The following is a 22865-nucleotide window of genomic DNA, read 5'->3' as shown; positions in this document are numbered from 1 at the left end:
GAGATGGAGCCTGGCTCTTGTTGCCCAGACTGAAGTGCAGCGGTTCACTGCAACCTCTGCCTCTTGAGTTCGAGCGATTCTCCTGTCTCAGCCTCCCAAGTAGCTGATATTACAGGCGTGCACCACCAAGCCCAGCTAATTTTTGTATTTTTGATAGAGACAGGGTTTCACCATGTTGATCAGGCTGGTCTCAAACTCCTGACCCCAGGTGATCCGCCCGCCTCAACTTCCCAAAGTGCTGGGATTATAGGCGTGAGCCACCACACCCACTGGGCTGCTGTAACTTTTTGTTTTGGAAAATTTCTAACATCCAAAAGTAAAAAGAATGATGAACCCCTACGAAGCCATCTCCAGCTGCAAGAGCTATTATTGGCTCATAGCTAATCTTCTTTCACCTAACCTATAACTTCTATCTCCCAAACTAGATTTTTAATTAAAAAAAATTTTTTTTAGGACAGGATCTTGCTCTGTCACCCAGGCTGGAGTGCAGTGGTGCAATCATAGCTCACTGCAGCCTTAAACTCCTGGACTCAAGCGATCCTCCTGGCTCAGCCTCCCAAGTAGCTGGAACTACAGGCATGCACCACCACACCCAGCTAACCAAACTGGATTATTTTGAAGCAAATCCCAGACATCCATAGATGGTGGCCTCTTAACTAAGCTTCTTAAGTAGCACAGGCTCTGGATGTGAGCAGTGGCCTTGTTCCTGATCCTAACACCGTGCCTGGCTCTAAGAGGTGCCCTGTAAGCCTGTGATGAAAGAAGAGGTGAAGGTGGGGGTTGGTGGGGAGGGTAGACTATGTTATTGAAAATTGTAGATCTTTCTCCTTCAGAGTCTAGAGTCGGCTCCTTTAATTAACTGAGATACTTAGAGGTCATTTCCAAAGCCAGAGTAAGTGCCACAGCTTCTCATCTTGAAACTCTGTCCCTGTTATCAAGATGCTTTCCAGGAGGCTTCAGTTCACTTGCTGGTCCTTCTCTTTTTCAGACCATTGAGCCAAAAGTGAAAGTTTTCATCTTCAACCTAAAACTCCCGGACTGCCCCTCCACCATGAAGAACCCAGCCAGTCTGCTCTTCAGCCTTTTTGAAGGTGAGTGGGCCATTGCTGAAGAGGTTTTGAGTGACATCTGGTGCACTGGTGTGCTAGGTAGCAGTCTTGAAAGTCCGGGGTTCCAATGGGAGGAGGAGCATGGGAGGAAGACTAGTCTAAAAGCCCACCCCAGACTGGGTTAGTGTACTATGCCTTCCTACTGATGGTCCCTTGCAACCATCCCCCATTGACCCAAGAAAGAGGAGAGGTTCGACACAAGGATGCCTCTTATGGACATAAAGATAGTTAGGCCTCAGCTGTGAGTTGTAAGCATGGAAAATCATCTTTGCCTCCTTTCATTACCTCTCCCTCCAAGGTCTCTCATCTCTGCTCCTCTTGGCAGGGCTTTCCTCTGCCCGTCTCTCTCCAGCCAGCCCTCTCCACTTACCCTTGTTCCATGTCCCCATTATCTCAGTTTGCACATGGCCCTGGTGGGTACCTGACCAAGATGCTAAGAACTTTCAAGTGTAGGACTCACAGCTCAAGGGCCATCTTCCTAGTGTCTCTTAGTTCAAATTCTTGAAAGTGAATCTGATTGTTGGCCATGGATCAGGAGGCTGCTTCTGGTCCAATCAAGTCAGGGGAAAGGTGGGGTCTATGATAGCACTGAGGCTGGCAGTCACTGGAGACTCTGCAAGAAGGGAGGAAGGGGCAGAGGGGAATGTGCCTGAGGGCCCTGATATTCACTCTTGTCTGTCTGTCACTCTTGTCCATAGGCCAGAGTATGGGAGAAGTCAGTAGTGTTCTTTCTACCACTGTGTCTTAGTCTGTCTTGTGTTGCTATAATAGAATACTCTAGACTGCGTAATTTATAGAGAAAAAAGGTTTATTTAGCTCATGGTTCTGGGGACTGGGAAGTTCAAGATCAGGCAGCCACATCTGGTCAGCTTCTGGTGAGGGCCTCATGCTGCATCCTAACCTGGCAGAGAAGTGGAAGGGGAAGGAAGTGCCTGCAAATAGATAAAACACCAGAAGCAGCCTCACTTTATAACAACCACTGTATGGTAACTAATCCAGTCCCACTAGAATGGGAACTCACTCCCTGGAGACTGCACTAATCCCTGAAGGTGGATCCCTCATGACCCAAATGTCTCTTAAAAGTCCATAACCTCTCAATAATGTTACACTGGCAATTAAATTTCAACATGAGTTTTTGTAGGGACAAACCACATCCAAACCATAGCACACCTGGACCCCCTCCCAGCATTGGGTTGGCTCCACAGGGCCCCTGAAGTTCATCCATAGATACCATTTAATAATGCTTATCTTAACTCACCTTTGATGGCATAACAATTTCTGTTCTTAGATCCCACCTCTCTCTAAGTGGTTAAAATTGTACCTTTTCTGTTTATACGTATTTTACCACAATTTAAAAAATATTCCACCCCTTTCTGATCTTTGAGTTCTTCTAAATCAATTGTTCCCAAAGTTGTGGTTCCCAGACCAGCAGCATCAACATTAGCATCACCTGGGAGCTCATTAGAAATGCATATTCTTGAGCCCTACTTGAGACCTACTGCATCAGACACTCTTGGGGTGGGACCAGCAACCTGTGTTTTAACAAGCTCTACAGATGATTTTGATTCACCTTGAAGTTTGAGAACCACTTTTAAGTAATAAGTAAGTAGAACTCACTTCTAAGCTTTTAAAGTCGTTAGCCCATGGTATTTTCCAAAGGGGCTTGGAACCACTGCTTGGAGTTTGGGTGTGTCGTATGAGCGAGGAAAACTGTTGATTTCAGATTTGCATGTTCTTAGTTGGCATTTACATAGAGTTAATTCAATTTCTTCTCTTACAGCCATAAATAAAGACCAAGTGCTCACCATTGGGTTTGATATTAATGAGTTTCTGAGTTGTTCATCAAGTTCCAAGAAAAGGTAATGTCAGGTTGCCTATTGAACTATCAATAACTGATATTTGTAGAATACTCTGTTTCTTTTACATGTATAATCTTATAGGACTGTTGTCATCAACTCTTGGGCCACCAAGTTGATTATTGCCATTCAATTGATGAGAAACAAAGACTCAGAAAGAAAGTAGGGAGTCTCTTACTGAGTGGGACTCACGAGGTTCTGCTTTCTCATCTGTCAGTTCGCCCAACTGTGCGCAACTAGCATGATGGCTCACACCTGTAATCCCAGCACTCTGGTAGGCAAAGGTTGGAAGATTGCTTGAGTCCAGGAGTTCAAGACTGGGCTGGGCAACATGGTGAAACTCTGTCTCTACAAAAAATTACAAAAATACAAAAATTAGCCAGGCATAGTGGTGCATGCCTATGGTCCCAGCTACTTGGGAGACTGAGGTCGGAGGATCGCTTGAGCCCAGGAGGCAGAAGGTGCTGTGAGCCGAGATTGTGCCACTGCACCAGCTAGGATTTGAACTCCTGCCTTCTAGTTTAAGATCTTGCTGGAGACAGTGTGAGCTTGTGGAAGAGTGGCCAGGTTAAAGATAGATCTGACCATCCCGCTGAAGTTACATGATGAGTAAGAGAAATGGGTTCTCTGTGCCCATTTCCTCAATATGAAGGGTGAAACATCCTCCCTGGAAGGAGACAGCGTAGACAGGAAAGCCAGCTGTTGCTGCAAGCCAGATGCCTAACTCGACAACATTCTAGGGACAGAGGTTTGAATCTATGGTGGGGTTGTAAATAATATCTTACTGAGTGACTCAAGTGCCAAAGTTTGCAAATGATATGCTTTAAAAAATTAGAGCAGATTGCCAGGCACGGTGGCTCACGCCTGTAATCCCAGAACTTTGGGAGGCCGAGGCGGGTGGATCACGAGGTCAGGAGATCAAGACCATCCTGGCTAACACAGTGAAACCCCGTCTCTACTAAAAATACAAAAAAATTAGCCGGGCATGGTGGCGGGCGCCTGTATTCCCAGCTACTCGGGAGGCTGAGGCAGGAGAATGGTGTGAACCCTGGAGGCAGAGCTTGCAGTGAGCCGAGATCGCGCCATTGCACTCCAGCCTGGGTGACGGAGCGAGACTCCATCTCAAAAAAAAAAAAAAAAAAAAAATTAGAGCAGATTTTGAGGTTGTGCCCATAATTACATTGCTTTCATGCACACATATCCCAATACGCTCTTGAGTGAATGAGAAAAGAATGGCATGGTAGCCAGCACTGGGAATTGCCCAGAACCTCAGCGCTCCTGGAGGGATGTTACATGCATGAAGTTCATGCACCATCCCTTAGGGTGGGACAAAAGCTGGAGACAATAATTGACTTCCAGACCTTCAACTAGAGTTCTCTTTGTCACTCACCTCTGATATTTCCAGTGCAGCCCTGTTCAGGGTCATTCAGTGCCAACACCTCTTTGTACCTTTCCTCTTCCAGTACTTGACTGTCCTGAGCCATATCCTCCTTCTATTGTTCCATCCTCTCAATCCACTTCAAATCAGCAGTTCAGATCAACAGACCCGCAGCAGCAGCTGTACCTCAGGCTTTGTGTGGCAGTGCAGACTTGCAATAGACAGACATGGGTTACCACTGCTTCCTGACCACACTTGGAGTCAGCCAAGAAGGACTGGCTGTGGCTTCACAAAAGAAAACTCAAGAAGCCGTAATAAAATGGGTTCCCTGAAAAGCCAGTGATTACAAGTGACACCAGCTCGGAGATTCTCTCAGCACTTGGTGGTGCTTTGCCTGAAGGGGAGGGCCAACACAGGCTTACATTAAACGGACAGCCAGGGGCCCCTACTCAGGAGGATGTGGTTGGAGAACCCGCTGAATGCAGGGGCGGTGGGTGGGGAGTGATTCAGAAATGACTAACCTAGTTTTCTCCTTCAGAATTCTAGACCTTATAGGGGAGACAGAGCGGCCCCTGAACAACTCTCACATGAGAATGTGGCAGGAGACACACAGCACTGCACCCTAAAAAAGGGAGAACTTAGGAGCCCTGGGTGTGGAGCCTGAGGTGCCGTCATGTGCTAAATCCCTCTCCATGGCCGGCAAACCCAGGGTTCCCAGCTCCAAGCCTGTACAGCAAGTTCTGTTTCATCCCAGGGCAGTTTATTTGTTTCCTTAAAACTCTTCATGCAATCCAGGAGGACAGTCAGGGCCAGGAGGGCTGGGTAAGAGCGAGGTTTGGAGCAGCGGACGCTGTGTTTATGGGCACCGTGGATACGCAGAGGCTGAGCACCGAGGGGCCGCGACACATCCCCAGCTGCGATCCACAGTCGCATATGTTTTGGGATCATCTATGAAAGAAAGGCCTTTCCCCCTGATCTAGCAAATGTCAGGGAGTTGATGCTGAGTGAAACAGAAGGCTCTTAGGTTCGGAAGACGCCTCCTGCAGAGTGACCCGGCCCCAGGCTTCGCTTTTTGAGAGGAAGATCCCTGTGTAGTGTTCCTGTCACTTCTCCCAGTTCTGCGCTGTGGGCCAGCCTGGTATAGGTGCCATCGGCTCTCCACACGATGGCTGTGTGACAGGGAGATGCTCTTGTACTCCACGTCCTTTTCCCCAGGCATGTGCCACACTCCTCAAGGCCGACCTCTGCTGGCTGTAATTTGCAGCATGCATGCTTTCCTGCCTGCATGACATGACTCAATTTAGAAGTTGGCAATCACAATTGAAAAAAAAAAAAGAAAAAAGAGGAAAGGAGAGTGGGAGGGAGGAAAATGGACTAGAATAAAATAGAAAAATCAGACCACATTTTGTATAAATGCAGCATGCACTTTTATGTGATGTTTTATTTCATATGCATATACGTATGTACACGCATATACATGCACATAAACATGTATGTGTATGAGGTTAAAAGCACAGAATCTGCTCCACCACCTGCAAGCTGTGTGCAAGGAGAAGTTACTCATAATCACCAGGATTCCAGGCTCCTTTGTTGTTGCTTTGTCACCTTTAATAAGGTTTCTACCTCATGGTTCAGGATGGATGCTTGAGCTCCTGCCATTATGTCAGAAATCCAAGCAGCATGAAGAAAGGAAGCAGTAGCCAGGACTGATATTCAACTGGTCCACATCAGTGTACTTCTGTACCAGCTGATAAATAGCTGCTGGCTCCCTGAAATCAGGAAGTTTTCCATTTCTTTTTTTTTTTTTAGACGGAGTTTCACTCTTGTTGCCCAGGCTGGAGTGCAATGGCGTGATCTCAGCTCACCACAACCTCTGCCTCCCGGGTTCAAGTGATTCTCCTGCTTCAGTCTCCTGAGTAGCTGGGATTACAGGCCCCCACCACCACGCCTGGCTAATTTTGTATTTTTAGTAGAGACGGGGTTTCCCCATGTTGGTCAGTCTGGTCTCGAACTTCTGACCTCGTGATCCACCTGCCTCGGCCTCCCAGAGTGCTGGGATTACAGGCATGAGCCACCACACCCAGCCCCCGTTTCTTTTAGTCTCAGTTTCCTCCTGTGTAGGATGAGGATAAATCATTGTAGTACCCATCTCATAAATTTGTTGGGAAAATTAAATGAGATAATACACATCCATTCTTATTACAGTGGCCAGCGCAGAATCAAGGCTCAATAAATTGGAGTCATTGTTATTATTAGCTATGTTTTACAAATAATGAATTATAAGAAGAATAAAGTATGGTACTAACACTGAAGACAATATTCAAGGGCAATCTAATACAGAGAACAGTAGCATTGTTCCTGTTTTAACCATGAAAGAGCAAGAATCACTCACCTCAGAAGGGGTAATAATAATAATTTTCCCATCTGCCAGTTACTTCCTGCCCATGGCTTTGCAGATATGACTTTTGACTCAGTGTTTCTGGAATCTTTTCTGATTAAACACAGTAGTCATCCGTAGGGGGCATTTGTAACTGCCAGCGTCACTCATTATTATGTCCCTTTTTGTCCCTTCAATCCTGCAGCATGTCTTGTTCTCTGACTGGCAGCCTGGCCCTTCAGCCTGACCAGCAGCAGGACCACGAGACCACGGACTCCTCTCCTGCCTCTGCCTATCAGAGAGTCTGGGAAGCATTTGCCAATCAGGCCAGGGCGGAAAGGGATGCCTTCCTGCAGGATACTTTCCCTGAAGGCTTCCTCTGGGGTGCCTCCACAGGAGCCTTTAACGTGGAAGGAGGCTGGGCCGAGGGTGGGAGAGGGGCGAGCATCTGGGATCCACGCAGGCTCCTGAACACCACTGAGGGCCAAGCGACGCCGGAGGTGGCCAGCGACAGCTACCACAAGGTAGCCTCTGACGTCGCCCTGCTTCGCGGCCTCCGGGCTCAGGTGTACAAATTCTCCATCTCCTGGTCCCGGATCTTCCCCATGGGGCACGGGAGCAGCCCCAGCCTCCCAGGCGTTGCCTACTACAACAAGCTGATTGACAGCCTACAGGATGCGGGCATCGAGCCCATGGCCACGCTGTTCCACTGGGACCTGCCTCAGGCCCTGCAGGATCATGGTGGATGGCAGAATGAGAGCGTGGTGGATGCCTTCCTGGACTATGCGGCCTTCTGCTTCTCCACATTTGGGGACCGTGTGAAGCTGTGGGTGACCTTCCATGAGCCGTGGGTGATGAGCTACGCAGGCTATGGCACCGGTCAGCACCCTCCCGGCATCTCTGACCCAGGAGTGGCCTCTTTTAAGGTACTTCCCATCCCTGCAGCTCCTACTAATTGGAGGAGAAAGGACATTGGCTGGAAGAAAGTCATTTTCTCTGTTTTCTTCCATCAGCAAGCCTTTACTTTTTGTTCTTTCTTTAAAGGAAATCAGGGGGAGGGAAGGAACCATAAATTGTTAATTAAATTGTTAATCACCTGGCCAGGTGCAGTGGCTCATGCCAGTAATCTCATCACTGTGGGAGGCCAAGGCAGGCAGATTTCTTGAGTCCAGGAGTTCGAGACCAGACTGGGCAACATAGCGAAATCTTGTCTCTGCAAAAAAAATACAAAAATTAGCTGGGCATAGTGTTGCACACCTGTGATCCCACCTACCCAGGAGACTGAGGTGGGAGGATCGCTTGAGCCTGGTATGCAGAGGCTGCAGTGAGCCAAGATTTTGCCACTGCACTCCAGCCTGGTCAACAGAGCAAGACCCTGTCTCAAAAAAAAAAAAAAAAAAAAAAAATTGTTAATCACCTTATTTTGTCCAGACCCTCTACTGGTACTTTTAAAATATAATAGTTATTACATACTCAGAATAGCACTGATGGATGAGTGAGGCTCAGACAGGATAAACAATGTGGTCATGATGACATTGCTAGTGAGTAGCCAGGTGGAAGTCAGGATTTGAGTCCGAGTCTTCTTGACTCCAAATCAAGTTCCTCATGTCAGTGACAAGTGACAGAAAGCTCAACCCAAAGTGACTTAAGCAAGGAGAGAATTTACACATTCAGGAGGTTGAAAATTCTTCATTTAGCCTGATCAGGGTGGCATTTGATCAGAGCACAAGCGATGCCACCAGGACCCAGTTCCTCTCCTGTTCCCCTCGTTGGCTTTATTCTTGGGCTACTTTGCAGCCAGATGGCAGCAGCCCTGTTTCTGTTATTTCATGACCAGTAGGGACAAAAGCTCGGCTCTTTTCTGTCCTTCCCAACAGAAGTGTCCCTGTGTCTCATGGTCTCTCAGTGGGTCGCATACCCACCCTGAACTCATTGCTGGGTCCTGGCCAGGGGGCTGTGACAACTGACTGGTGTGGGCCAAGGACCCATGCTTTACTCCTCAATACGCTCACTGAGAGCTGAGGAGGCAGAGAGGGAAGAGGCAAGGAGGCATTGGCTTTCCAGACGCCAGTCAGGGCATCGTTTCAACAAGAAGGGGATGTATACACTTGGCACAAAATTTTAAATGGTTATAGGTCTTTTCCATTATTTCCCTTTTTCTTCGGAATCTCCCAGAAAACCCACCAGCTTTCTTTGGCAGTGTTCTTCAGGATGGACATGTTAGTCTGCCTTTTCCCTGTCACTGTTTGGGTTCCATTCTTAAAGATGAGTATTTCCGGCCGGGCATGGTGGCTCACGCCTGTAATCCCAGCACTTTGGGAGGCCAAGGCAGGCAGATCACCTGGGAGGTCAGGAGTTCGAGACCAGCCTGGCCAACATGGTGAAATCCTGTCTCTACTAAAATACAAAAATTAGCCAGATGTGTTGGTGGGCGCCTGTAATCCCATCTACTTGGGAGGCTGAGGCAAGAGAATCACTTCATCCTGGGAGGCGGAGGTTGTAGTGAGCCGAGATTATGCCACTGCACTCCAGCCTGGGCAGCCTGGGTGACAAAGCGAGACTTTCATCTCAAAAATAATAATAATAATAATACTATTTCCTGTGCCCCGTGCTAGGTGTTAAAGAGGGGTCACAGCCACACCCTGGACATGTTATAGCCTTTTGGGGAAGATGACACTAACACACGTAGCAAAATTACAGAACTCTTCAAAAAGACCATTACTAGGGTGAGCTGGAACATCATGAATAAATAACTCAATGAAATGTCAAACATTGTAGCACATAAGTCAGAGCTTCCATTCAGCTCTTGAGCAGCAAGTGACTGCACATATGGAGCCATTCCACCACCCACCTTCTGAAAATGGAAGGTTTGAAATCTTCTGTTTCACTCCTTGTTGTAAAACTTATCTAAACGTTTTCTTCTTAGGCTTTTCTTCCCCTTTGAACTGTGGCTCTTGAGATATCTTTACAGAGACTTTGATGAGAAAGTCCCCTTCACTCTTCTCCTTCAATTCTTCCCTTTATTTATTAGTTCAATGTTAGAATACCATTGTCTTAGTGAGCTTGAGCTGCAATAACAAAACACCATAGACTGGTGGTTTAAACAACAGATATTTATTTCCCAGCATTCTGGAGCTGGGGAAGTCCAAGATCAAGGGACCAGCATGTTTGTGTTCTGGTGAGGGCTCTCTTCCTGGCCTGCAGGCAGCCACCTTCTTGCTGTCCTCATATAGGGGTGGTTGGAAGAACTCACTGGTATCTTTTCTTATAAGGACACTAATACCACCACCATGAGAGTCCCACCCTCACGACCTCCTCTAAATCTAATCACCCCTCAAAGGCCCTATCTCCAAATACCATCACATTGGGGATTAGGGCTTCAACATATGAATTTTGATGGGGGAACTAATTCAGTTCATAGCAACTATTAAGGAAAAAATTTAAAGAAAAAAATGTCTTGGGCCAGGCGCGGTGGCTCACGCCTGTAATCTCAGCACTTTGGGAGGCCGAGGCGGGCGGATCACGAGATCAGGGGTTCGAGACCAGCCTGGCCAACATAGTGAAAACCTGTCTCTACTAAAAATACAAAAATTAGCCTGGCATGGTGGCGGGCACCTGTAGTCCCAGCTACTCTGGAGGATGAGGCAGGAGAATCGCTTGAACCTAGGAGGTGGAGGTTGCGGTGAGCCGAGATTGCGCCACTGCACTCCAGCCTGGTGACAGAGCGAGACTCCATCTCAAAAAAAAAAAAGGTATTTTATTATTTTAGAGTATTTCCTTCCAGTCTTGGCTTCTTTGCATTTATGATGTTGTCACAGGGCACCTCAGATTGTTGCTCACTGTTTACTTGATATCATGTCATTAGCACTTTTCCCTATTATTAAGCAGTCGTGATGACTGTTTTTGATGGTTGTCTAATATTCCACTGAGCTCCCTTCCTGACACTGGCTAATTTAGAAGAAAGACATCCTTGCTTTTGGGAAAGGAGCACAGTTTGCCATTCGAGTTTAGAACTCAACTAAGGACGAATATTTGGGATGTGAGAAGCAGCCAGGCGTTTTAGTGATTATGGCATATTTTGACATGAAATTCTTCAGAGGTAAGTGTCATCCTCTTCAGATGATAAAAAGGAAAAAGGAAAGCAAGCTAAGATTTAGCAAGCTCACTCCTGCTCTCTGAGTTTCTGCTCAATGCTTTATATACATGTATTTAATCATCCCAGATGGATCCATAATTACCCACTTCTTGCCAACAAGTAAGCTGAAGTTGAGAGAATAAATTGTCCAAGTTAACAAGTTAGTAACAGAGTCAAGATTTAAATCTAGGCTTGTTATATTTCAGACACCCTCCTTTTGCCCCTACTTCCCACAAAAAGCTGTTGCTGTTTGTAAGAGCATGAGTTAAGTCTACAAAGAAACTCCTAGTTTGGTTTTTCTTTCGAGATTCCATTAAACAGAAAGAAGAACAAATAAGCAAGAAAGAGCCCTCCTCTCCCTTGTGTGCTAATTAAAATAATACTCCCCATGGACTAATTTCTCAAAAAGCACTTATTAAGGACAGAGGCAGAATAGCAGTGTGGGTAACAGTAACAGGCTTGGAATCAGACTGCCAGGGGCTTGTTCTCACTTTACTCCTGACTCTTGGCCTTGTGAAGTTACTACACAGCTCTGGATCTTGTTTTCCCCATCTCTATAGTGGTGATAATAATTGTACCTGCCATATGAGGTTGTGGTGAGGATTACATGAGAGAATTCATTAAGTAGTAGGTGCCCAATATATGTTAGTTGTTATTGTTAATGTGGTTGTTGATGCTGTTATTTTGTTGACAATTTTGAAGAATTGCTGTTGACTTGTTGATTTTGTTGATGATATTGGTGTTGACTTGTTGACATTGTTGACTTGATATTGTTGACCTTTTCACATTGGTGTTCACTTGTTGATGCTGTTCATGTTGGTATTGATGTTGTTGACATCAACATCGTTGATATTATTGACTTGTTGACATTGGTTTGGATTTCTTGACATTGTTGACTTGTTGACATTGTTAGTATCAGTCTTAACTTGTTGTTTATGTTGTTAACTTGTTAACTTTATTATTGACTTGTTAACATCATTGACGTTAGTGTCAACATTGTTATTTGTTGATGACTTGATGTTAACATTAGTGCTGATGTTGTCAATATTGACAATGTCAATGTTGTTGTTGTCTTTATTGACTTGTTGACATTGTTGTTGACTTGTTATTGGTTCATTAGTCCTGTTGTTGTCATTGTTATTATTACTAATCACTGTATTTCCTTCTTACTTTTTCACAAGGTGGCTCACTTGGTCCTCAAGGCTCATGCCAGAACTTGGCACCACTACAACAGCCACCATCGCCCACAGCAGCAGGGGCACGTGGGCATTGTGCTGAACTCAGACTGGGCAGAACCCCTGTCTCCAGAGAGGCCTGAGGACCTAAGAGCCTCTGAGCGCTTCTTGCACTTCATGCTGGGCTGGTTTGCACACCCTGTCTTTGTGGATGGAGACTACCCAGCCACCCTGAGGACCCAGATCCAACAGATGAACAGACAGTGCTCCCATCCTGTGGCTCAACTCCCCGAGTTCACAGAGGCAGAGAAGCAGCTCCTGAAAGGCTCTGCTGATTTTCTGGGTCTGTCGCATTACACCTCCCGCCTCATCAGCAACGCCCCACAAAACACCTGCATCCCTAGCTATGATACCATTGGAGGCTTCTCCCAACACGTGAACCATGTGTGGCCCCAGACCTCATCCTCTTGGATTCGTGTGGTGCCCTGGGGGATAAGGAGGCTGTTGCAGTTTGTATCCCTGGAATACACAAGAGGAAAAGTTCCAATATACCTTGCCGGGAATGGCATGCCCATAGGGGAAAGTGAAAATCTCTTTGATGATTCCTTGAGAGTAGACTACTTCAATCAATATATCAATGAGGTGCTCAAGGGTAAGAACAATGGATGTGCCAGTGTTTGGAAGGTGGGTGGTACTTCTCCAAGTCTTCACAGTTTTGTTTAATAAGACAAAGAAAGTCTCCTAGAGAAATGGAGCCAAAGAAAGCATAATAGTGGGGAGTCCTTCACGTCAGCTCCCTAACTCTCTTTCCCAAGGTTCATTCATGTCATTCACGTCTTTGCTCCTGTGGTTTTTTTGTTTTATTTTGTTTTGTTTTTGAGACAGGGTCTTGCTGTGTTGCCCGCTGGAGAGCTGGAGTGCAGTGGCATAAACATCGCTCACTGCAGCCTCAAAGTCCTAAGCTCAAGCCAACCTCCCACCTCAGCCTCTTGAGTAGCTGGGACCACAGTGCAAACCACTATGCGTGGCTTATTTTTTTTTTTTTTAGACATGGGGTCTCTTCACATTGCCCAGGCTGGTCTCAAACTCCTGGGCTCAAACAGTCTTCTCACTTCAGTCCTCCCAAAGTGTTGGGACTACAGGCATGAGCCACCATGCCTGACCCAGTGTCCTTATTGCCTAGAATACCTCCGTCTACATTCTGCCCATCTGAGTCCTATGCAGTCATCAAGCCTCATTATCTTTTTTTTTTTTTTTAGAATCAGGGTCTTGCTTTGTCACATAGACTGGAATAGAGTGGCATGTTCATAGCTCACTTCAGCCTCAAACTCCTAGGCTCTAGTGATCCTCCGGACTCCAACCCATTAACTCTTCCCTCATTGCTCCAGCCACACTGGTCTTCATTTCCTTTAATTGGCTATAAAATCTACATTCTATGTCATTGATTTTGATCCAATTGATCCACATCTACGGTCTCATTCTTACCTGACATACTATTTCATATGTCTTTTTATTCCAATTGGAAAGGTATGGCAAATAGATTTCATCTCACAGGTCAGTCCTCAGTTAACCCAGGATGTTCTTATCTTGAGCTCATTAACTTAATTACATCTGCAAAGATCCTTTTTCCAAATAAGGTTATATTCACTGGCACCACGGGTTAGAATTTAGACATATCTTTCGGGGGTCACCATTCAATGCACTGTATCAGGGAATATATGTTTTAGGCTTTATTTATTTATTTATTTTTATTTTAATTTTTTTAGACAGGGTCTTGCTCTGAGGAGTACACTGACCTGATCTGGGCTCACTGCAGCCTTGACCTCCTGGGCTCAAGCGATTCTCCCACCTCAGCCTCCCAAGTGGCTGGGACTACAGGTGCACACCACCACACCAGGCTAATTTTCTTTTCTTTTCTTTTCTTTTTTTGAGACGGAGTCTGGCTCTGTCGCCGAGGCTGGAGTGCAGTGGCGCGATCTCGGCTCACTGCAAGCTCCGCCTCCTGGGTTCACGCCATTCTCCTGCCTCAGCCTCCTGAGTAGCTGGGACTACAGGCTCCTGTCACCACGCCCGGCTAATTTTTTTGTATTTTCAGTAGAGGCAGGTTTTCACCATGTTAGCCAGGATGATCTCAATCTCCTGACCTCATGATCCGCCTGCCTCAGCCTCCCAAAGTACTGAGATTACAGGCATGAGCCACCATGCCTGGCCACATTTTTTTTTTTTTTTTCAATAGAGACAGAGTCTGGCCATGTTGCCCAGGCTGCTTTATTTCTTTTTTAAAATATGAAATATGTTGTCACTTAATGTCAATATTACTAAACATAAACAAGGAAAAGCAAAAGCATATTGTTAAAAGATTGATTTATGTATTTTATATAAAACCAAGACACCCTGGTGGTAACACATGGGACACATCCCCTCCACTATTTATTTGAAGATGGGGATGCTCCTTTGGTTTGAGATTTATGGCCACAAAAGTGGCCTGATGTTTTGTGAGGATCTTGTGGATTTTCCTTTTATCCATTCTGAGGGGGAAAAAGGATGAACATTTGGGGGGTAACCCAAGTCACCCCCAAAACTTTCATGTCAAAAGGAACACTTTTTAAAAGCAACATTAGTAACAGAGACTATACTTCTAATTTTTCAATAAAAACTATTTTATTGAAAAACAGTCCTCGCTGGTCTGAGGTAATAACTTATCTCAGTTGACTGTTCACAGCCAGTTACAGATCAAACAGCTTCTAATACCCTTCTCCCCCTTCTCACTACTGCACTGACTAGTCTTTAAAAGATAAATAAATAAAATAATGGTGCACTAGCTCACTCCTGTAGTCAGTCCCAGCTACTTGGGAGGATCACTTGAGTCCAGGAGTTTGAGACCAGCCTGGGCAACACAGTGAGACCCCATCTCAATTAAATAAATCCATAAATAAATAAATCTAATTTTTATTTTTCTTCACAGCTATCAAGGAAGACTCTGTGGATGTTCGTTCCTACATTGCTCGTTCCCTCATTGATGGCTTCGAAGGCCCTTCTGGTTACAGCCAGCGGTTTGGCCTGCACCACGTCAACTTCAGCGACAGCAGCAAGTCAAGGACTCCCAGGAAATCTGCCTACTTTTTCACTAGCATCATAGAAAAGAACGGTTTCCTCACCAAGGGGGCAAAAAGACTGCTACCACCTAATACAGTAAACCTCCCCTCCAAAGTCAGAGCCTTCACTTTTCCATCTGAGGTGCCCTCCAAGGCTAAAGTCGTTTGGGAAAAGTTCTCCAGCCAACCCAAGTTCGAAAGAGATTTGTTCTACCACGGGACGTTTCGGGATGACTTTCTGTGGGGCGTGTCCTCTTCCGCTTATCAGATTGAAGGCGGGTGGGATGCCGATGGCAAAGGCCCCAGCATCTGGGATAACTTTACCCACACACCAGGGAGCAATGTGAAAGACAATGCCACTGGAGACATCGCCTGTGACAGCTATCACCAGCTGGATGCCGATCTGAATATGCTCCGAGCTTTGAAGGTGAAGGCCTACCGCTTCTCTATCTCCTGGTCTCGGATTTTCCCAACTGGGAGAAACAGCTCTATCAACAGTCATGGGGTTGATTATTACAACAGGCTGATCAATGGCTTGGTGGCAAGCAACATCTTTCCCATGGTGACATTGTTCCATTGGGACCTGCCCCAGGCCCTCCAGGATATCGGAGGCTGGGAGAATCCTGCCTTGATTGACTTGTTTGACAGCTACGCAGACTTTTGTTTCCAGACCTTTGGTGATAGAGTCAAGTTTTGGATGACTTTTAATGAGCCCATGTACCTGGCATGGCTGGGTTATGGCTCAGGGGAATTTCCCCCAGGGGTGAAGGACCCAGGCTGGGCACCATATAGGATAGCCCACGCCATCATCAAAGCCCATGCCAGAGTCTATCACACGTACGATGAGAAATACAGGCAGGAGCAGAAGGGGGTCATCTCGCTGAGCCTCAGTACACACTGGGCAGAGCCCAAGTCACCAGGGGTCCCCAGAGATGTGGAAGCCGCTGACCGAATGCTGCAGTTCTCCCTGGGCTGGTTTGCTCACCCCATTTTTAGAAACGGAGACTATCCTGACACCATGAAGTGGAAAGTGGGGAACAGGAGTGAACTGCAGCACTTAGCCACCTCCCGCCTGCCAAGCTTCACTGAGGAAGAGAAGAGGTTCATCAGGGCGACGGCCGACGTCTTCTGCCTCAACACGTACTACTCCAGAATCGTGCAGTACAAAACACCCAGGCTAAACCCACCCTCCTACGAAGACGACCGGGAGATGGCCGAGGAGGAGGACCCTTCGTGGCCTTCCACGGCAATGAACAGAGCTGCGCCCTGGGGGACGCGAAGGCTGCTGAACTGGATCAAGGAAGAGTATGGTGACATCCCCATTTACATCACCGAAAACGGAGTGGGGCTGACCAATCCGAACACGGAGGATACTGATAGGATATTTTACCACAAAACCTACATCAATGAGGCTTTGAAAGGTGTGTGAGGGTTCAGTTCCCCTTAAAGAAATCTTCCAACATTCCCTGGGTCATATGCCTGAAATGTTTTGCCGGGATGATTTATGAACCATCAATAGATCTCTCTCTTAGGTCCCAACTCCATAATTCTTTATCTGTTTGGGGGTTATATGTTCCTTGAGAAGCTGGGGGAAAAAAGGCTATGGTTGTCTCTGCAGAGGAAAAACACAAACACTACACACACAGGGTCCCTAGCAGAATATTTATATTGTCATGGGTCCATTCATTCATTACTGAGCAAGTTCTATTTTAGGTGCTGGGAATACAGCAATGAACAAAACACAAATTTCTGCCTTCATAGAGCTTATCCCATGCACCCCAGAACAAGAAAGTTGTGTAAATTCAAACTTCCTTTTTTTTTTTTGAGATGGAGTCTTGCTCTGTTACCCAGGCTGAAGTGCAATGGCCACCGTGCCCGGCTAATTTTTTTGTATTTTTGGTAGAGATGGGGTTTCACCATGTTGGCCAGGCTGGTTTCAAACTCCTGACCTCAAGTGATCCACCTGCCTTTGCCTCCCAAAGTGTTAGGATTACAGGCGTGAGCCACTGTGCCCAGCCTAAAAATCAACTTTTTGTTTCATTGATTTTTTTTTTTTTTTTTTTGAGACAGTCTCACTCTGTTGCCCAGGCTGGAGTGCAATGGTGTGATCTCGGCTCACTGCAACCTCCATCTCCCGAGTTCAAGCAATTCTATTGCCTCAGCCTCCCCAGTAGCTAGGACTACAGATGCATTGGGCTTAACTTCCTAAGTGGGCTGAAGATCTTGAATTTGGGGCATGTTTCTTTACCCCAAGAGAAGAATTTGATTTGGAGATAATCAGTCATTAATGCTTGCTGTGGGGTCATAGGTACTGGCAGAAAAGTAAGATCAACAGATGATCTGTTGGTCTCTCAGGGTGTATGTCACTTTTAGGACCACAACCTTGAATTGAGGAGCTGGCAGTGGGTTGGCTGCATGGAGGTCCTGACTCCTGGTGTCAAGCTCTCCTCTGCTCCCTTTGGGATGTTCCCAGCCTACAGGCTCGATGGTATAGACCTTCGAGGGTATGTCGCCTGGTCTCTGATGGACAACTTTGAGTGGCTAAATGGCTACACGGTCAAGTTTGGACTGTACCATGTTGATTTCAACAACACGAACAGGCCTCGCACAGCAAGAGCCTCCGCCAGGTACTACACAGAGGTCATTAGCAACAACGGCATGCCACTGGCCAGGGAGGATGAGTTTCTGTACGGACGGTTTCCTGAGGGCTTCATCTGGAGTGCAGCTTCTGCTGCATATCAGGTGAGGAGTTCAGGGTGGTGGGACACCAGTGACTGCACACCTGCCCTGTGCCAGGCTCTGGGCTCAGTGCTGGGAAGGGCAGATGCATGAACAGGAGATTCCAGCAGACCCATGGAGGGGCAGCATGGAGTCTGGGAGGTCCTCTTCCAGACAGCCTGGCTTCTTCACACCCCCAAATTTACCCAGACCAGCATGGTGAGGCTCGCTGTCCTGAGATGGGTGCTTGCAGGGCCAGATGGAGCAGGGGGAGCCTGGGCAGAAGTACTTGGGCAAAGACACACAAATACAGTCACGCATTGCTCACAACAGGGATTTACTCTGAGAGATGTGATGTTAGGTGAGTTCATAGTTGTGTGAACATCACACAGAGTGCACTTACACACACCTAGATAGTGTAGCTTACTACACACCTAGGATACACGGTATAGCCTAGTGCTCCTAGGCTACAAACCTGTACAGCCTGTTACTGTACTGAATGCTGTAGGCAGTTGTAACACAGTGGTATTTGTGTATCTAAATGTATCTAAATGTAGAAAGGCACAGTGAAAATATGGCATAAAAGCTGGACAGGGTACTCACCATGAATGGAGCCTGCGGGACTGGGAGTTGCTTTGGGTGAGTCAGTGGGTGAGGGGTGAGTGAATGGGAAGGCCTAGGCATTACTGTATACTACTGTGGACTTTATGAACACTGCACACTTAAGCTACACTAAATTTATTTTTTAAATGTTTTTATTTCTTCAATAACACATTAACCTTAGCTTACTGTAACATTTTTACTTTATTAACTTTTTAATTTTTTAAACTTTTTTACTCTTTTGTGATAATGCTTAGCTTAAAACAAGCACATTGGTCCAGGTGTGGTGGCTCATGCCTGCAATCCCAGTGCTATGGGAGGATCGCTCGAGACCAGGAGTTCAAAACCAGCCTGGGCAAAACATGGCAAAACCCTATCTCTATAAAAAAATCAAAAAAATTAGCCAAGTGTGGTGGTGTACTCCTGTAGTCCCAGCTACTCGGGAGGCTGAGGCAGGAGGATCACTCAGCCTCCCCATTAGCTGGGATTACATGCATATGCCACCACACCCAATGAATTTTTTATTTTTAATTTTTTTGTAGAGATGGGGGTCTTGCTATGTTGCTAGGGCTAGTCTGAACTCCTGGCCTCAAGTGATCCTCCTCCCTCAGCCTCCCAAAGTGCTGGAATTACAGGTCTGAGCCACAGCACCCGGCCTGCATGTGCTATACTTTTATACTGCTGGCCATACGGTAGATTTATTGACATGAGCACTGCCACAAGCATGAATAATGCAGTGCTCTACAACGTTATGATGGCTGCAAAGCACTAGGCAATAGGAATGTTTCAGCTCCATTATAATCTTATGGGACCACCATCATATATCAGGTCCGTCATTGACCAAAACACTGTTCTACAGCCCATGACTATGACGAGTCCCTGTTGGACCCCTTTATTCCCCAGCTAGATCCTTCCAAGCAGGCAGTTTGCTCACATTGGCTCTCAGCATGGGCCTGAGCTTATTCTGATGTCCTAAAAACATCACACCACTACTGTATTCATGCCAAAATGAGGCTTGCTCATACAGAAAATAGGATGGTTTTATTTTGTGCAAGAAAAATGGAAAAGGCAAGAGTGACTTGCCTGGCAGTTAGTGGTGGTTCCTGCTTTCCATCTTCTGCCTGCGTCTGTCTCTGTGCAAGAGTGGGCCTGCCACATGCGTAGAGAAAGCCAGGGGAGTTCCGAGACTGAGCGGGGGCCAGAGCAGGCTCGCAGAGGAGGTAACCACACTTGGCTAATTTTTTTGATTTTTTTTATAGAGATGGGGTTTTGCCATGTTGCCCAGGCTGGTTTCGAACTCCTGGGCTCGAGCGATCCTCCCATAGCGCTGGGGTTGCCGGCGTGAGCCACCACACCTGGACCAATGTGCTTGTTTTAAGCTAAGCATTATCACAAAAGAGTAAACGTCCTGACTTGAGACTCACCCAGTGAAAGAAAGGAACCTGTGAGTGCTTGACTGAATGACTTAATAAGACCATGTCTTGTCATCTTGAGATTGAAGGTGCGTGGAGAGCAGATGGCAAAGGACTCAGCATTTGGGACACGTTTTCTCACACACCACTGAGGGTTGAGAACGATGCCATTGGAGATGTGGCCTGTGACAGTTATCACAAGATTGCTGAGGATCTGGTCACCCTGAAGAACCTGGGCGTGTCCCACTACCGTTTTTCCATCTCCTGGTCTCGCATCCTCCCTGATGGAACCACCAGGTACATCAATGAAGCGGGCCTGAACTACTACGTGAGGCTCATCGATACACTGCTGGCCGCCAGCATCCAGCCCCAGGTATGGTGGGTCCTGGCAAGGCCTTGGGAAAGTCCACATGCAGGAACCAGCGGGGCTGGGGGAGCACATTTATCATGTAAACAAAATGCTGGTTTCAAATTTAGCTTTTGTTGTTATTGTTGTTTTTGAGACGTAGTCTCGCTCTGTCACCCAGGCTGGAGTGCAGTGGCGGATCTCGTTTCTCAGCCTCCAGAGTAGCTGGGCTTATAGGCACGCATCACCATGCCCAGCTAATTTTTGTATTTTTAGTAGAGACAGGGTTTCACTGTGTTGGCCAGGCTGGTCTCAAACTCCTGGCCTCAAGTGATCCACCTGCCTCGGCCTCCCAAAGTGCTGAGATTATAGGTATGAGCCACCGTGCTCGACCTCAAATTTAACTTTTTAATTTTCAGTGAATTCATATGATGCAGAATTTGAAAAGCATAAAAGAGTTTCCTTCCCAACCTTGACCTCAGCCATCTAGTTCTCCCTGAAAGCAATTTACCCTTTTCCCAAAAGAAAAAGAAAAAAATCTTTGAGCCTTTTTGTCTCATAAGTCACTCTCAGGATTTGCAGCAGACGTTGATGCTGGCACATCTAACCTAGGGCTTCCCATGGAAAGCATGACTGATGCAACAGCTGATCTGGCTTCTTCCCAGGTGACCATTTACCACTGGGACCTACCACAGACGCTCCAAGATGTAGGAGGCTGGGAGAATGAGACCATCGTGCAGCGGTTTAAGGAGTATGCAGATGTGCTCTTCCAGAGGCTGGGAGACAAGGTGAAGTTTTGGATCACGCTGAATGAGCCCTTTGTCATTGCTTACCAGGGCTATGGCTACGGAACAGCAGCTCCAGGTAAGTCCCAGCCCTGGCTCATCGGCTCTTTGGATCATGGCATTCTTAGCACATCAAGAGTTGAAATCCAGATGGCACAGGACGAGGCAACCAAGAAAGCCCCATGGCAGAAACCCTGCCTCTTGCTCAGGGCTGTAGAGGTTTCCCTCCTGGCATTGCATTGTTAAACATGAATTTCACATCTCAATTCCTCAAGGTGGGTTCATTTCTTTGCTCTGTGACTCTGATCGGCCTCAGGTGGGAAGCTCTCTGAGATCAGAGATGTGGGCAAATTGATGTGGGGAAGGACAGTTTGTCAGGCTGTACAGGTCTACAGTCTGTTTCCACAATTCCCAAACCCCAAAGTTTCTGACAATTGGTTTGGCTGACCTGAGCTCATTTAATCGTAGTGAAACCTGACTCAAACCAACAGGAGGCTGCTCATGGTCTTTATCGCACTGAGCAAACATTCCTAAGTTCTGCTGCAGAGATATCAGTGTGCTTGACTATGGAGAGCTGTCTGCGGCCCATGGGGCTGATAGGTACTTTTCTCAAAGGAAACATTTAATTCCAAAACACATCTGACCCTAAAAGATTTTTTTTCTTTTAACTTTGGTTGACATGCAATAATTGTACATATGTATGGAGTACAAAATATATTTTGATACATGTATACAATGTGTGATGATGAAATCAGAATAATTAGTATATTCATCACCTCAAACATTCATCATTTCTTTGTGTTGGGAAAATTCGGAGTCCTCTTTTCTAGCTTTTTGCAAATATACACTAAATTCTTTTGTATCATTATTTTTTATTCATTTTTTATTTTTTTGAGACAGAGTCTAGCTCTGTTGGCCAGGCTGGAGTGCAGTGGTATGATATCAGCTCACTGCAACCTCCACCTCCTGGGCTCAAGCAATTCTCCTGCCTCAGCCTCCCAAGTAGCTGGGATTACAGGCATGTGTCACCATGCCCAGCTAATTTTTGTATTTTTAGTAGAAATGGGGTTTCATCATGTTGGCCAGGCTGGTCTCGAACTCCTGACCTCAGGTAATCCGCCCGCCTCAGCCTCCCAAAGTGCTGGGATTACAGGTGTGAGCCACTGCACCCAGCCTAAATTATTGTTAACTACATTCACTCTACAGTGCCACACATCACTAGAACTTCATCTTCTTATCTAGCTTAACTTTGTATCCATTAACCAACCTCTCCCAATCCTCCCTCCCTACTACCCTTCCCATCCTCTAATAATCACAATTCTATTCTCTGCTGCTAGGAGCTCATCTTTTTAGCTCCCACATGTGAGTAAGAACATGCAGTATTTGCCTTTCTGTGCCTGACTTATTTCACTTTACATAATGACCTCCAGTTCCAGCGATGTTGTCACGAATGATAAGATTCATCCTTCTTTATGGCTGTATAGTATTCCATCATATATAGATGCCACATTTTCTTTATCCATTCATCTGTTGATGGACACTTAGGTTGATTCCATATCTTGGCCATTGTAACAGTGATGCAATAAACACAGAGGTCAAGGTATTGATTTGGTATTCTGACTTACTTTCCTTTGGATAAATACCCAAAAGTAAGATTGCAGGATCCCTTAGGGTTTTGAATAAGAAATTGTGGACCTATTTTTGTGCCTTGAGAACCATCCAGTTTCCCTTTTCTCTAGTTCTGAGTTAATAAGAATAAATTTGTGTTCATTCATGTGATTCCTCAGAACACTGTGTAACAGCTGGAAAGAGCCACCAGGAGATGTGCCTCAAATCGTTATCAGAGGCATCTCCATTGGTCCTAGGTCGCCCCTTTGGT

General features: G+C 46.3%; 1 protein-coding gene across 1 annotated transcript in view; it reads left to right on the top strand.

The window, feature by feature from the left end:
• The window catches only part of LCT (lactase), a 55654-nt gene that overhangs the window by 16135 nt on the left and 16654 nt on the right, over positions 1-22865 (top strand). Inside the window, exons 4-11 of the mRNA XM_016949753.4 lie at positions 989-1091; positions 2890-2968; positions 6926-7646; positions 12037-12682; positions 14996-16546; positions 17599-17867; positions 19938-20228; positions 20867-21065. Of these exons, the coding sequence (XP_016805242.3) occupies positions 989-1091; positions 2890-2968; positions 6926-7646; positions 12037-12682; positions 14996-16546; positions 17599-17867; positions 19938-20228; positions 20867-21065 (3859 nt within the window). The remainder of the gene's footprint in view (positions 1-988; positions 1092-2889; positions 2969-6925; positions 7647-12036; positions 12683-14995; positions 16547-17598; positions 17868-19937; positions 20229-20866; positions 21066-22865) is intronic.

This window comes from Pan troglodytes, chromosome 13, assembly GCF_028858775.2.
Source record: "Pan troglodytes isolate AG18354 chromosome 13, NHGRI_mPanTro3-v2.0_pri, whole genome shotgun sequence".
Lineage (NCBI taxonomy): Eukaryota > Metazoa > Chordata > Mammalia > Primates > Hominidae > Pan > Pan troglodytes.
This window is presented reverse-complemented; position numbering and strand designations above follow the sequence as displayed.